This window comes from Panthera uncia (assembly GCF_023721935.1).
Source record: "Panthera uncia isolate 11264 chromosome C1 unlocalized genomic scaffold, Puncia_PCG_1.0 HiC_scaffold_4, whole genome shotgun sequence".
NCBI lineage: Eukaryota > Metazoa > Chordata > Mammalia > Carnivora > Felidae > Panthera > Panthera uncia.
This window is the reverse complement of record NW_026057585.1, coordinates 56,773,757-56,788,662: the sequence shown is the minus strand read 5'-3', so window position 1 is coordinate 56,788,662 and position 14,906 is coordinate 56,773,757. Positions and strand designations below refer to the sequence as shown.

The following is a 14,906-nucleotide window of genomic DNA, read 5'->3' as shown; positions in this document are numbered from 1 at the left end:
TATATATATATATATATATATATATATATATATATATATATATATATTAAGCTCCACACCCAATGTGGGGCTTGAACTTACGACCCTGAGATTAAGAGTCCCATGCTCTATGACGGAGCCAGTCAGCCACTCCTTTAGACTGTTTTAATTAACAGATTGAGGAAGAACAGCAAAGGCAATTGTGAGTTTTGTCAGGAATGGAACAGAAGAGATTCAAAAGCCCAGAATATTATATCCCAAGAGCAATGTTCATAAAGTTTACAATAGAATAAATGATGGAACAAAGGTGAGTGATGAAGTACCATTCCCTCCTGCCATGGTGTAGGTGTATTACTCATGTTTTTTATTGTCTGTATTTTATGACGTTTTGACATCTCAGGTAGCCTTGCTGGCTGGAAGAGACTGCCCTTCCCAGGGTTCATGAATTTCTCACGAAGCAAATATTTCCCCTGCCCCAAATCAACCCAGTCCAGATACTGGACCACTAGGGACCACCCCTATGCTCAAAGCCTGCTGGAATTATTCAAGCTAGCCAGTCCTAAGCTGTTTACCCTACGCTGCGTTGCCTTTCCTGTGGAAACCTGTATAAAGACTGTAGCCTGTGCTGTCCCCTCACTTCTGCCTCCTGACAGAGCTTGGTCCTTCCTCATGTGTTCCTATGATATGTGGCATGCTGCCTTTGTGTGGGAAATGTAAGAAACTATTCTCTGAAAGGCAGTTGTCATTATATCTGTTACCGTGTCATACCAGATAAAAATAAAATCTTGGGAATAAATTGAGACACATGATTATTTTTGATGTCAGGTAATTGAAAGGAGACATCATCAGAAGGATTCACTGAAAGCTGAATGTCTGTACTCAGTTGATAGTCATGTTGAATAACCAGTCAGTATGGATAGCAACCTGTAGGTGCTTTATAGTCGTGAAGCATTTTAAAGAGGCTCTTTAAAGTGGGAAGAGTGAGCAGGAGTGGTAGAGAGTTCTAGAATAGGCATAAAAAATGACATTGTGGAGCCTAGGTTGCTCAGACAGTTAAGCATCAGATTCTTGTTTTCAGCTCAGGTTATGTTCTCATGGTTTGTGAGATCGAGCCCTGTATTGGGCTCTGTGCTGACAGCATCGTGCCTGCTTGGGATTCTCTCTCCCCCCCGCTCTCTGCCCCTCCCTTGCTGGCATGTATGCATGAGCATTTTCTCTCTCTCTCTCTCAAAATAAATAAATAAAGGTAAAAAAAAAAAAGGAATTGTTCAAAATTTACCCCCTAGTAAATTGTGCAGATAAGATTTGAACCCTACATTTTCCCCACTACCCCAGGAGGAGAGAGATTCCACATTCAGTCCACAGAGCAGTTTCATCCTATAAAATGTTTGGTTAGGTATTTCAGGTGTTTCCTAGAACTTTTTCTTTTTCCTTCTTTAATTTTTTAAAAACATTTATTCATTTTTGAGAGACAGAGCGTGAGTGGGGGAGAGGCAGAGAGAGGGAGACAGGATCCAAAGCAGGCTCCAGGCTCTGAGTTGTCAGCACAGAGCTCGATGAGGGGCTCAAATTCACAGACCACAAGATCATGACCTGAGCTGAAGTTGGATGCTTACACAACTGAGCCACCCAGGCGTCCCTAGAACATTTTCTTAGAACAGTATGTTTCTTTGGAAATTATTTGTAATATAAAACATTTCTATTTTCAGCCACATACAAATATTTTTCTGCCTCTGAGCATTGATGCACTTCTATATTGCAGGATTCTTTAAAAAAATTTTTTTTAATGTTTATTTATTTTTTAAAGAGAGAGAGAGAATGAGCAAGTGAGCAGGGGAGGGGCAGAGAGAACAGGAGACACGGGATCTGAAGCAGGCTCCAAGCTCTGAGCTGTCAGCACAGAGCCCAAGGCTGGGCTTGAACTCATGAACCATGAGATCGTGACCTGAACCAAAGGCAGATACTTAACTGACTGTGCCACCCAGGTGCCCCTATACTGTAGGGTTCTGAAGGAGCATTTATCAATACTTCACCATTCCAATGGAGTCAAGGTGTCCCTTTCCTCATTTAAACACCACAGTTTATTGAGTGCCTTTATCTTCACTACAGATACAGGTGAACAAGGCAGGTATGCCTCTTGCCATCACAGATCTTTTAGCCTAGATGTCCACAGACTAAATTTTATAGCCTCTCCTATGGAAAGAGGAAATTATATTCTACTCCCAGGACTGCTGTGAGGAATGAGTATTATAATGTATTGTAAACAATTTGTAAATTCTAAACCTTGATTTGTTATTTGCTGTGTGTCTCAATAGAGTGAGAGCTCTGTGTGGGCCAGAACAGTCTGGTAGCCCGCTGACTCCCAGCATTTAAGAACAGTGCCAAATTTGAAGAACAAATAGAGAAACACAGTGTGAGAAAGGTGACGATGGCCTGTTCAGGCCCTGTGGCGTGTGCCTGGCTTCAGACTTCTCCCTTTGCTGACATCAATCACCCGGGGGCTGTTGTTTTTCCAAACATTGTATCCACAAAGTGTCAAAGAAGATAACATGGAAGATGTTGATGAAGAATTACCATGTTTCTGACTTCAAGGGTTGCCAGAGTATCTGTAAAATCTCCAGTTCTACAGGTTTCTCTCATTTGTTTTACTTTGAATCACAAAATAGTGCTTGTGGCTAACACACAGTGGATTTGGGGCATAACACCAGTATTGTGACATTTACCTAGAAGAATTGTTACAAATGAAGCACAGAAGTTTAACACAGATTTAGGGGAGCCTGGGTGGCTCCGTCAGTTGATCGTCTGACTCTTGAGTTTGGCTCAGGTCATGATTTAATGACCATGAGACTGAATCCCATTTTGGGATTCTTTCTCCCTCTTGCTCTGCTGCTACCCCACTCATTCTCTCCCTCTCTCTCTGTCTCTCACTCTCTCTCAAAATAAATAAACTTAAAAACATTAACACAGATTTAGTAATTCTTCTTGGGGTCTGGGGAGTGTAAACAAGACTTTTAAAAAATATTGGTTATTAAAAAAACTATTTTAAAGTGGTTATATTGTGATGGGGAGCCTGGGTGCCGCAGTCGGTTGGACGTCTTTGACTTCAGCTCAGGTCATGACCTCTCGCTGTTCCAGAGTTTGAAACCAGCATAGGTCTCTGTGCTGACAGCTCAGAGCCTGGAGCCTGTTTCAGATTCTGTGTCTTCCTCTCTCTCTCCACCTCTCCCCTCCTTGTGCTCTGTCTCTCTCTCTGTCTCTAAAATAAATAAACATTAAAAAATTAAAAATAAATAAAGTGGTTATATTGTGGAATCCATGAACACCCTCCTCCAAGACAAGTGAACACAACGAATTGTCTTCATATTGTGCAATGCATAGCTGGGGCTTGAGAGGAAATCTGCAGAGACAGCATCTAATGCAGATTTGAAAAGTTCTGTTTCTTCAACATTTGAGACCAAGGTGTTGATGTGTTCTAGAAAGCTGTTAAATGGCTCAAAAAGAGATGCTAGTGATAATAAATACAATCATGAGAAAGATGGATATAAAAAGCTTGACAGGATTTCTTAAGAAATGTAGAATTGAAAAAAAAGTATTTCCAAATTAATAAATTTAACATGTGATTTTTATACCTGAAGTCAATACAATAAGTATTAGCATTAATCATTTGAGTATTTTATTTATATTTACAAATATAAACATATATATTTATAAATATAAACATTTATATTTTCTTTACATTTTAACTTGCAATTATAGAACACTTCAAACACAGGCACATGTGGTAAGGATAGTATAATAGAATTCCATATACTCGTCACCAGGCTGTAATTATCAACTGAAATGCTTGTTTTATTTATACCCACATCACCTGCCACCAGAAATGAAGTAAATAAACCACAGATGGGCTATTATTTCATCCACATTTTTTTTTTAGCATGTATCTATAAAGCAGTGGTTTTCAAAGTGTGGTCCCTGGGCCAGAAACCTCAGCATCACCTAGAAACATGTTAGGAATGTGAGTTCTTGAGACCTACCCCAGACCCACTGAATGAGAATTTCAGGGCTTGGGGTCCAGATATATGTGTTTTAGAAAGCCCTCCAGTACTTATAACACATGCCAAAGTTTGGCAACTTCTGCCTTAAGAGTAACAAATTTTTGAAAATATAACTACAATCCCATTATAATACTTTTAAAAGCAGTAATTTCTCAACATCTTCAAATATCCAGTCAGTTGTTGAAAATCCTCCAGTTATCAGATATATCGTATTTTTCAGTTTGTTAATTCAAAACAGGAACCAGATAAGATCCGTATATTGTAATTGGTTTAAATCTTTTACATCTTTTTAAATTTCTAGTTCTTCCTATTCCCTTCACTGCCCCACCCCCGCCTTTTTTTTTCCTGCCGTTTTTTTTTTCCCCTTGTAATTGATGTGCTGAAGAATCCGGTGTTGTGTGCCCTATAAAGTTTTCCACAGTCTGGATTTGGTTGCTTGCATTTCTGTGCAAGGTTTAACCAACCGTCCCATCTCTATCTTGTAAAATAGTTAGAACCAGGGTTTTGATCTTATTCAAGTTCAGTTGTTTTAGCAAGATCCTTTCACAAGGTGATACATTGTCCCATGCAAACAAATGCGGTCAGATTCTTTCTTTTTATAGGTACTGATAAGCTCATTGCTTTACTCCATTTCTTTTCCATTAGGGTTTCATAAATGGTAATATTCTTATCCTATTATTAGCTCTCATTTATTAATAGGAATGCTTCTTTACAGAGAAACTGTCTTCATTAACTATTATTTAAAATACAGTTTGTGTACCTGGGTGGCTCAGACCTCAGCACACTGACAGTGTGGAGCCTGTTAGGGGTTTGCTCGCTCCCTCTCTCTCTGCCCCTACCCTGCTTGCTCTCTCTGTCTCTCTCAAAATAAACTTAAAAAAATACAGTTTGTATAGAAAAGGCAAACAATAAATGCTTCTATTATTTACCAATTTAAAAAATAGTCTGTTCCCTAGCGTTCTCCCAGGTTATCAATGAGGTTTTTTTTTTTTTTTAATCACTATAAGGTTATAGATTTAAGCATATACAATGCATTTAAATCCATTAAAATTACTTTTATTGATAGCCAAAAGATCCCACTTTTGACTACTAGGAGCCTTTAATATTTTTTTATTATTATTATTATTATTATTATTATTATTATTTTAGTGAGAGCCATTTTAAGTTAGATTCCAAGCCTTTTTTTTAACAAGTCTCGGAAAGTGTTTGGTATCTCCATTGCTTCTGGTGTAAGGAGACATTCCAGGCTCAAAGCTGGGATCATTGTCAGATCCACTGTGAAGATTTTGCCCATTTTTACTTCCAAGAGTTTTATAGTTTTGGATCTTATACTTAAGCTATGGATCCATTTTGAGTTAATTTTTATATATGGTGTTAGGTGAAGGTCCAGCTACATACTTTTGCATGTGGACATTCCAGTTTTCCTAGTGCCATTTCTTGAAAAGACCATCTTTTCCCCATTGAATCATCTTGGAACCCTTGTTAAAAAAATCATTTGACCATATATGTGAGGGTTTATTTTGGACACCCTATTCTAATCCATTATTCTAATGTCTGTCTTTTTGCCAGTACAATAGTGTTTTGATTACCATACGCTTGTATACCTTCTTTCTCAAGATTGCTTTGGACGTCAGGGTCCCTTGAGATTCAATATGAATTTTAGGTTGGATCTTTCTATTTCTTCAAAAAAATGTCAGTGGGATTTTGATAGCGATTCACAATGTTAACTTTTTTTCTATACAAGAACAGCATACCTTTTCATTGTTCAAATCTACTCTTGTGTCTTTTAGGAGAGTTTTTTATTTTTTCTCATAAAGGTTTGGACATTTCTTGTTAAGTTTGACTAGGCATTTGGTTTATTTACTTATTTAATTAATATAGGTATGCTTTTATTTGTAATTATAAATGCTGCCTTCCATTTTGTGTCCTAACTAGCTTTTGTTTATAATATATGAAGGCCACTGATTTGTGTATGTTGATGATATAAATCTGTTTTGTCAAATTTTCTTAGTGTTTTAGTAGTTTCTTCATTAGTGGTTTTCAAATTTTATGTGTGTAATTGTATCATTTGACAATAGTTCTTCCTCTTTCCAATTATTCTGTCTGTAATTGCTTTCTTTTTAAAAATTACATTGGCCAATACCTCCAATTTTATATTAAAAACCAATGGAAATAATAGATATGCTTGATTTCTTTCAGACTCTAATGTGAAAGCCTCTAGTGTTTGTCTAGTAAACAAATGTTGGATGTTGGCTTTGGGTAATATATAGAGAGAGGCATTTTGGAAACAAAAGTGAATAAGAAAATTTTTATTCTCAGGGAATTTATAGACTCATGGAAGGAGACAAGGAAGCCTATGTTTTTATTTATATATAAAAAAGTATTCATTTACTTATAAGGTTTATTTGCAAGAAATCTTACCATAAATGATGTGTTTATGAGAGGCATTACAGTGTAGTACATGCATTTTTCTCAATGTTGCCCTTGAGGGGGCAAAAATTCATTCTTTGGGGGCAAAAAATTCTAAAATATTATAATGGTTTCTAGCACTCAAAAGCTCAACTCTACTCAACAAAATAGTATTTCTTGGCATTTAATCCCATTCTCTTTAGGGAGAGTTTTAATTTTTCTCCTGAGGAGTGGGGTCCAATAATCAAAGAGAGATTTAGACAGGTATAGTGGATCCAGACTACTTGGGTTCACATCCTAGATCCACCAATACTCAACTGGTTGTATGAGCTTTGGCAAATTACTTCATGTCACTCACTGTGTCTCAGTTTTCTCACCTATAAAATAGAGATGTGAGCACCTACTTCATACCATTGTTTTTAATTTTTTTAATTATTTTTTTTTAGTGTAACTGACACACAAGTTTACATTAGAGGAAACAACCCATTTTAATAGTATAGCAACATCTGCCAGAGGGGTATGCACAGACTGATTTATAAGTACCTTACAAAAGGCATTTACTACAATCTTGGTGATCAGACAGCGATGCTTCTTAGTAGAGTTGATATCTCAGTTAGTTGAGACCCTAGTGTAACTAGAGGTTACATGAAGAGAATTTCATATAAAAGGAATAGCATGGACAAGGCATAGAAGACAAAATGGAACAGAACTCTATCTGGGAAATAGAGATTGTTTAGGGAAAGGTGGGCATGTGAGAGAAGTAGAGACAACAGAAGTGAGTTGGAGTGACCATCAAGGACTTTGCATTTTATACTAGGGCAAAGGGGATTAAACAATGGTTTAAGTCTTTTAAGTAGTGGCCACACTTGAGTGCTTCTGAAGTTCTTCCTAAAAGAGGCAAAATATATACCCTTGCCCCAGTTGTGTTGTGCTTTGCCATGTGGTTTACCTTGGCCAATGGGGCAGATGTTCGTGGATAATGATGTGGAAGTATTGGGGTTCAGAGCCAACAGCCAAGAAAGAATGCTTCAGACATCTTTGGTGCAAAAAGGTGGTTTTATTAAAGCACAGGGACAAGACCCATGGGCAGAAGAGCTGCATTGGGGTTGTAATGGGTGACTGATTATATACTTTCAAGTTGGGAGGGGGTTAGGGATAGCATAAGTCTCCAAGGAATTTTGGAAGCAAGGTTTCTAGGACCTTGAAAGGGCTAGCTATTGTTAGGATAAGGTCATTTGTTACTGTCTAATAAAACCTTAATCATAATTATGTGGAATAAAGGCAAAAAGGAAATGTAGATAATATCAAATTTCCTTAGAACCTGCAGCCCATTGACAAATACTTGAGGCTGGCAGAGTAGAACATTCCTCCAGGAATTCCCAACTGTTTTAATATTGATACTTTCCTTGAGGGAAAAATAGCCTTAGCTTGACAATAGTTAGGCTTCCAGTATCCCATGAGTCTTCTCTAGCATATTAAAATGCTTTTGTAGGGGCACCTGGGTGGCTCTGTCAGTTAAGCTTCCAACTTTGGCTCATGATCTCACAGTTTGTGAGTTCAAGCCCCACGCTGGGCTCTGTGCTGACAGCTCAGAGCCTGGAGCCTGCTTTGGCTCTGCCCCACCTCACTTGTGCTCTGTCTCTCTCTGTCTCTCAAAAATAAATAAATGTAAAAAAAATTTTTTTTAAATGCTTTTGGAAACTTCCCCCGGTCTTTACCTCCCCCAGCTCCCAAGTAAACAATCAACTATTCCTCACAATCCCAGGGCAGCTCTTTCTGCCCATGTGTCTTATCCCTGTGCTTTAAGAAAACCACCTTTTTCGCACCAAAGACATCCTAAGAATTTTTTTCTTGGGTTGGCTCCAGAACCCCAACATTTGCACATCAATAAGATCTGTCAGATGTATATCAGTGAGCTTTATGCTTAGAGGATGATTGCAAACATATATTTGGGGGTAGAGATAAAGGGAGTTTCCAAAGGAATTTTTTTTTTATGTTAAAGGAAACCTACAGAATCCTGGAGGTCAGGATAATGTTAAGCTAAGATCACTTTTTGCCCTCAGCAAAGAGTCAACATTGAGGCAGTTGAGTTCCCAGAGGAATGTCACTCTGCCTGTCTCACAGACTTGTCAATGGGCTAAGTTGCAAGGAAATTTAATTTTTTCTTCTGCCTTTGTTTCCCACATCAGATACGACACAAGCAAAGACTTAATACGTACTTGTGGTAGAGTCTGCTGTCTTGAAACATTTCCATTACTATAAGAAGAACTTGCCTTGATGAGCCTACTGGGTTCAGAACAGTAAGAAAAACCGAGAGCAGACCTGAACTAAATCTATCATTTGCAGCCAAGCCTAGAAAAGTCTAAATAAAGGAAGCAAAAGCTGTCTTAGCTCACATCTGCAGATGTGAGCATAAATGATTCTTGGTATAAACCACTGAGTATTGGGGTGATTTGTTACACAGCAGTATTATTACAGTAGCTGACCAATACAGAGAGAGAAGCATAGAAAAGGACAGCCAGTTTGGAGATAATTAAAATCAACTTGCTGAGGTACAATGGTGGTCTGACTAGGATGATGGCAGAGGAAGCAGAAATAAGAAGGCATTTTTGAGAGACATAAAGGGTTAGGATTTAAAGGGCTCAGTGATACTAGATTCAGGGAGAGAGAGAAGGAAAGCATGCCTAGGTTTCTTGCTGATATAAACGGCAAAGATGGGAGTCTACTCTGTGAGACACAGACCACAGAAAAAGAGCAGGATCAAAGGTTCTGTGTTGAACATGATGAATCTACCAATGCACAGCCAAGTGGAAATGTCCTTGACCTCTGTCTCTTCATCTACAAAATGAGGATAACATCATGTGCCTCCACCTACCTCTCAGGGTACTATGGAGAACAAGTAAGATAAAACACACAAAAGCACTTTGAAAAGAACACATTACCGATCAACTATGATAATTATTAAAATTAAAGCACTCACACTTTTCATTTTCATGCTGCCAGATGCAAAAAACACGCTCTAATTTTATTTTTGAAACCGTGCTACTGAGTTTGTAGCTAGTCACACATTCTTTTTTATTTTCTGAGAGAAGGCAGAGCTGATGCTTCTGAGAAATAATACAAACAGTATTTGTATTTTCAAAGACACATAAGGAACAGAATTTGGAGAAAAAGGATTCTAAGGCTACTGTTAAGAAGAGCCAGGCTCTTGACTTGTAAAGCCTCAAAGTAATCACTAAAGCTCTCTGGGCCCCTCATTCTTCATTTCGGAAGTGGAGATTTGTACTTGCTGATTTCTAAGATATCTTACTGTTCTCAGATACATGAAACGATGAGCTCTCATAGCATTTTCAGCTTTACTTACCTCCTACTAACTAATGATACTCTTCAAACTTGATCTGTAATTTAGAAAAGACTTTTCTTTTGGAGCAAATTCAGGCAGTCCAGATTGCCTGTTACATCCCAGGCAGGAAAGCTTATTTTCATCTATGTGTGAGAGAGAAGGATCTAGAAGGAGTTCTGATTGGTTTACTTCTTTCACTGCAGCAGAATTCCATTTACCACTTAGTCAAGGTGGTAATGAGGGTCTCTTTACCAGGCAACTGTGGCTGCCATCTGGCAGGCCAGCATCATAGACTCGGCAGACAGAACCAATTAGTCAGAACCCACACCTCCCAGGAGGCCTTGCTGTATTTGGTGGCTGGGTGTTAGCCCTGCTGAGTCTCCCACAAGAAACCTCATTGAGTTCTGGGAGGGGAGGAGCAAATCATCTCCCTCTAGCACTACAGAGCTAGCAAAGAATCCGTATCTTGGAGGTCCAATAACAGCTTATTCAGTGAACATTCTGGCCATGATAATGGCTACTGCGGAAACTGTTCCATGAATGGGCTGCTTGATGTGGTAGAGGGAGTGTCAAGAAACCCATTTCCATTTATAAGAGAAAAACTAGAAATGACTTAAATGCCCATCAGTAAGGGATTAGTTAAATGAGCCATATTATATCCATACAAAGGAATGAATACAGTTGGTGGTGATTAGGAACCTAGGACTTGGGCTTCAGTTGTGGCTCTGTCCCTTCTCAGCCTCAGGACCTGGGCAAGGCACTTGACTTCCTTGTTTTTCAGTTCCTTCCTGTACAGGCTGAAGAGAATAAGAGTTCCTACCTCATTGGGTGCTTGGGAGTACTAAGTTAGTTAATACATGTACAGAACTTAGAATGGTGCCCGGCACATAATAAATGATATTTAAGTGCTTGTTCTGAGTATGATTCTCATAGAACCATTCAAGATGATGCTTAGGAAGAATTTTTTAAAGCCAGGGTGAAAATTCTTAATATGAAATGAATTGAGCAGGATCACAAGGAGTAAATACATAATGATTCTCATTCTATATCTATGCACAGAGAAAAAAAGAAAGAAATATGTTATTATTTTTCTTTGGTTGAGTTTTCTTCTTATATTCTCCATCTGCCAAAATTGTACATGAGTATGCAGTACTTTATAATTAGAAAGATGATTTGAAAAAAAGAGAGAGAAGAAAACCTGGATAAACATCTTCTCTCTACACTTATGAGCCTCTTCAACTTTTCTGAGCCTCAGTTTTGTTTTCCTTCCCTTTTTGAAGTAGGCTTCATGCCCAGCATGGAGCCCAACACAAGGCTTCAACTCATGACCCTGAGATCATGGCGGGAACTTAGATCAAGAGTCAGATGCTTAACTGACTGAACCACTCAGGTGCCCCTCTGAGCCTTAGTTTTATCATCTATACCATAGTGATAGAGAAAACACTGGTACCTACCTCAAGGGGTTAATTCCAAACAGCAAATGATATAATTTATCTGAAAGCAACCAGTCAATAATAAAGTGTTTTATGACATGATATTATTACCAAGGTTATCCTTGGGGAGTAACAATAAATACATTAATGCAAGAGTCAAAATTATGTAAAAACTCAGAGGTCTTTAGAAGTTCACAATAGGTCACTTCACCTTTGCAGATGCACTATATCCTGCTGCAACCAGGCCCTGAATTCAAGGACTACTTATAAGACAGCCGAAAGAACACATTAACTGGGGATTAGGAGGCACCATTTCCAGCGTAGGTTGCGCCACTGACATTCTGGGCAAGTCACTGTTCTTTTGGGACCTGTGTTCAACTAGACCTTGCAGAGCATGGTCTGAGGTCCACTGGTGGGCCATTAACCACTCTAAATTATAAGCTTTGCAGAGTTCTTACGAGGAAAAGATCACAAATCTATAGGCTTTTATTTTCTCAGATGACTAAAGACTAGCTAGGATCTAAGTGATTTAGTAAGGGCTATTAAAATTATAAACTAAAAATAGTTATGTTAGAGTTTACTGCAGACTCGAATTCAGTATTCTACTGAAATATTTGGCTGTCACTTAATGCTTGGCGTCACTGCAAAACTCCGACTCTATGTATCCGTCTAAATGCAATTTCAGCAATTTTTGGAAGTGGTACTTTGTTACCAATGAATCATTAGTTTTGTCTTGATTTGGATCCAGTTTCCAATTGCTGCTATTCTTGCTTTTTAATTACAAATTACTAATCATATGGATTCATCATTATCAAGTTAGTGTGTTGTGAATTGTTTGGTTGATTCTTAACAGAGTGCAGAGATATATATTTCTATCAAGATGGTTTTGGCTGATAATTTTTTGATATACAGTTCTGGTCGCATTGGATTTTGAAAATAAATGAACTCTTTTTGTAATGTTAGACAGACCTTTCCCCTTGAGCATATCCCAGGGTTGCATGTACATTTACATGTATCACTATATGATCATCACTGATTTAGCTGCAGGTGGAGTAGGTTGGCCAATTCACTTGGTGGTCAACCAGAATGCAATATACAAAATGATCTCAAATTTATTTTCTGATTTAAAAAATGAATTCCAAGTCCCTCTTATGCAAAATATATTAATTACCATTAGTACAAGGGTGTATGGTATGAACCTAATTTGAATTTTCCTAGTCAATTACCAAAAGAAGCTTGGGTTTTTGTCACTCACTTTGCCATCCAGAAATCTGCTTGTGAGTGCTCCTGTGAGGAATTTCTGGTTGTGCTCTGGGCTCTGGTTGTTCTCTTGGTGCTTGTTTTCTTCCTCATCCTCTGGGTCATGGTTGATTTGATGATCAGTAGGATTAGTAGGAGCTGGGGAGTCTCTGCTCATCTGTCTTGCACTACCAATCATGGATTTCTGGAGTATTGTTTGAGTTTCTGCCTTCAAGTTCTCATTTTCCTTGCTGTGAAGAAACAGTTTTGCACTTTGTTACTCACAGGGCAGACTGTGAATACACTAGGCTGGCATAAGAAATAGAGGGTGTTACTCTGGTGGTGTGAACAGTGGTAACTCAGCACGGTGGAATGAAGGAGGAGACGTTGGTTACTGTGTATGGATCATTTAGCTAGAGAGACTGTGCTATCCTGTGGCTTCTCTTCTTCTCAAGAGTCCTCCATTTAAATTTAATATTAAATAGGGAAAAGAAAAGGAAAAACCAACTGTAGGAATGATTCAAAGAAATGCAAATAATAAACAAACTAAAAAAAAAAGAGAGTCTACCTTGTTTACCAACTGAAGACTCACAAATCAAAGCAATTATAAGACATCATTTTAAATTGAGAAAACTTCGAAAATAAGAAAGTCAAATGCCAACGTCCATATAAATAGATATAATTAATATATTGGGTGACCTGACAAAATGTATGAAGGCTCAGTCAGGAAGTCGCAATGCTTTAACCTACTAAATCAATATTTAAAATTGTGTATTATGGAAAAGAATGCAGAAGCAGAAAAATTTTAAATTCTAAGTATTTAGTAATAGGTGAATATGTTGAATATTTCATTCTATGTTCATATGATAGAATTTATAAAGCCATGAAAATAGTTAGGAATAGTCTTAATGACACAAGAAAATGTCCAGTTATACAAATAAGTGAAAACTATAATTATCTCAACTATGTAAAATGTATGTACATAATATATGTGTTTATGTGTGAGAGTACATAGTACATCTAAAAAGAAACATGCCAGAAATAAACAGTAAGTGTCTCTGGGTAGCAGAATTCAGAATACTCCTAAAAGTTTATTTTATGATATTACAATATTATTTTATAATCAGGAAAAGTCAATTTCTATATAGCTATAGAAAGCATACTAAATTCCAACTGTTAGTATTGATACAATGCAAAGGATCCATTTTAAATCATGACATCATCAGAGCATAAAACAATCACTCCGTTACTTGTTGATTTGATAAAGCCAAACAAAGCACAGGCAATGATTTGAATGTATGTATGCTTTTTATAGAAATCCTCTTGGTTGAGGTAGCATGAGAAGGAAAGAAGGCCTGATAAAGAACTCAGAGGAACACCTACATTTACAAAGAGCAGAAGAGCCCTACAAGGAGATTTAGAAGAAATTCTCAGTAAGGCAGGAGGGAAACCAGGAGTGTGGGGCTTGGAAACAAAGTGAAAAGGATGTTTCCAGAAAGAGGGCACAGTCAACAGTGTCAGGGGCTTCTGAGAAAGGTGAGTTCTGAAAAGTGTCCATTGTTTTAAGCCATAAGGACACCGACAGGAATCTTGAAAAAGAAGCTTCTGTGAGGTAATGGCGATGGATGCTGGGCTGAAATAGGCTGGGGAAAGAAGGGGGCAAGAAACCGAATCCCAGAGGTATAAAGACCTCTGCAAAGAAGTTTGGCTGCAAGAGGGGAGAGAGATGGATTGGTAACTGGAATGCAATGAGGGTTTCAGATTGGGCTTTGTTGTTATCATGTTGAAGGATAGTGGAGACATTAACACAATTAAATGTCAATGGTGCCAACTGAGCCAGAGGGAAAGAGAGGATGTCATTGATGAAATATGATGAACCCCAACAAAGTGAGGTGGGGTGTCATTGAGAGAACAGAGGTAGAAATGAAACCTCAGGGTAGGATAGTAGGGAGATAGGTGAGGATGTAGACAAATTTATTTATACATTGGGTGACAGCTTGACTTTTCTCTTTGATATATAAGGTATGCTTCCCTGTTGGCTCTCAAGGGGGAAGTGCTAGGGAAGGAAGTCTGAACTAAGGGCAGATGGCTTGAGGCAGCTGCTATGAAAAGTGGAAAAGAGCTGGTCAGAACAAGAAGAAAGGTCGGCTGGGTACAACCAAGTAGCCATGAAGGTTGGAGACCACAATTTTGTGGCTTCGGGCTGGGAGGGGGCATACCCTTCTCTAGGATTGCCTAGGAGTCCTTGTGGAGATGGGAGAAGGAGAGATGGGTGCGTTCAGGGCTGGGATTTTCCAGACAGGTGCAGTCGAATGACAACAGAGCAAGGTGGGAAAGTGAGGACAAAGGTGTGTATTTAACAAATAATTCTTGTAGTAAAAGAAGACATAGAGCATATGATCCCTGACCTCAAGAAATTTAATTTCATTTGGCTGTCCAAAAATAACA

The 14,906-nt window shown here is 38.2% G+C and overlaps 1 protein-coding gene across 2 annotated transcripts in view; it reads right to left on the bottom strand.

The window, feature by feature from the left end:
• The window catches only part of CC1H1orf87 (chromosome C1 C1orf87 homolog), a 78,814-nt gene that overhangs the window by 47,975 nt on the left and 15,933 nt on the right, over positions 1-14,906 (bottom strand). For both annotated transcript variants that reach the window (XM_049617065.1, XM_049617064.1), the window contains exon 3: positions 12,475-12,709. In XM_049617065.1, the coding sequence (XP_049473022.1) occupies positions 12,475-12,709 (235 nt within the window). The remainder of the gene's footprint in view (positions 1-12,474; positions 12,710-14,906) is intronic.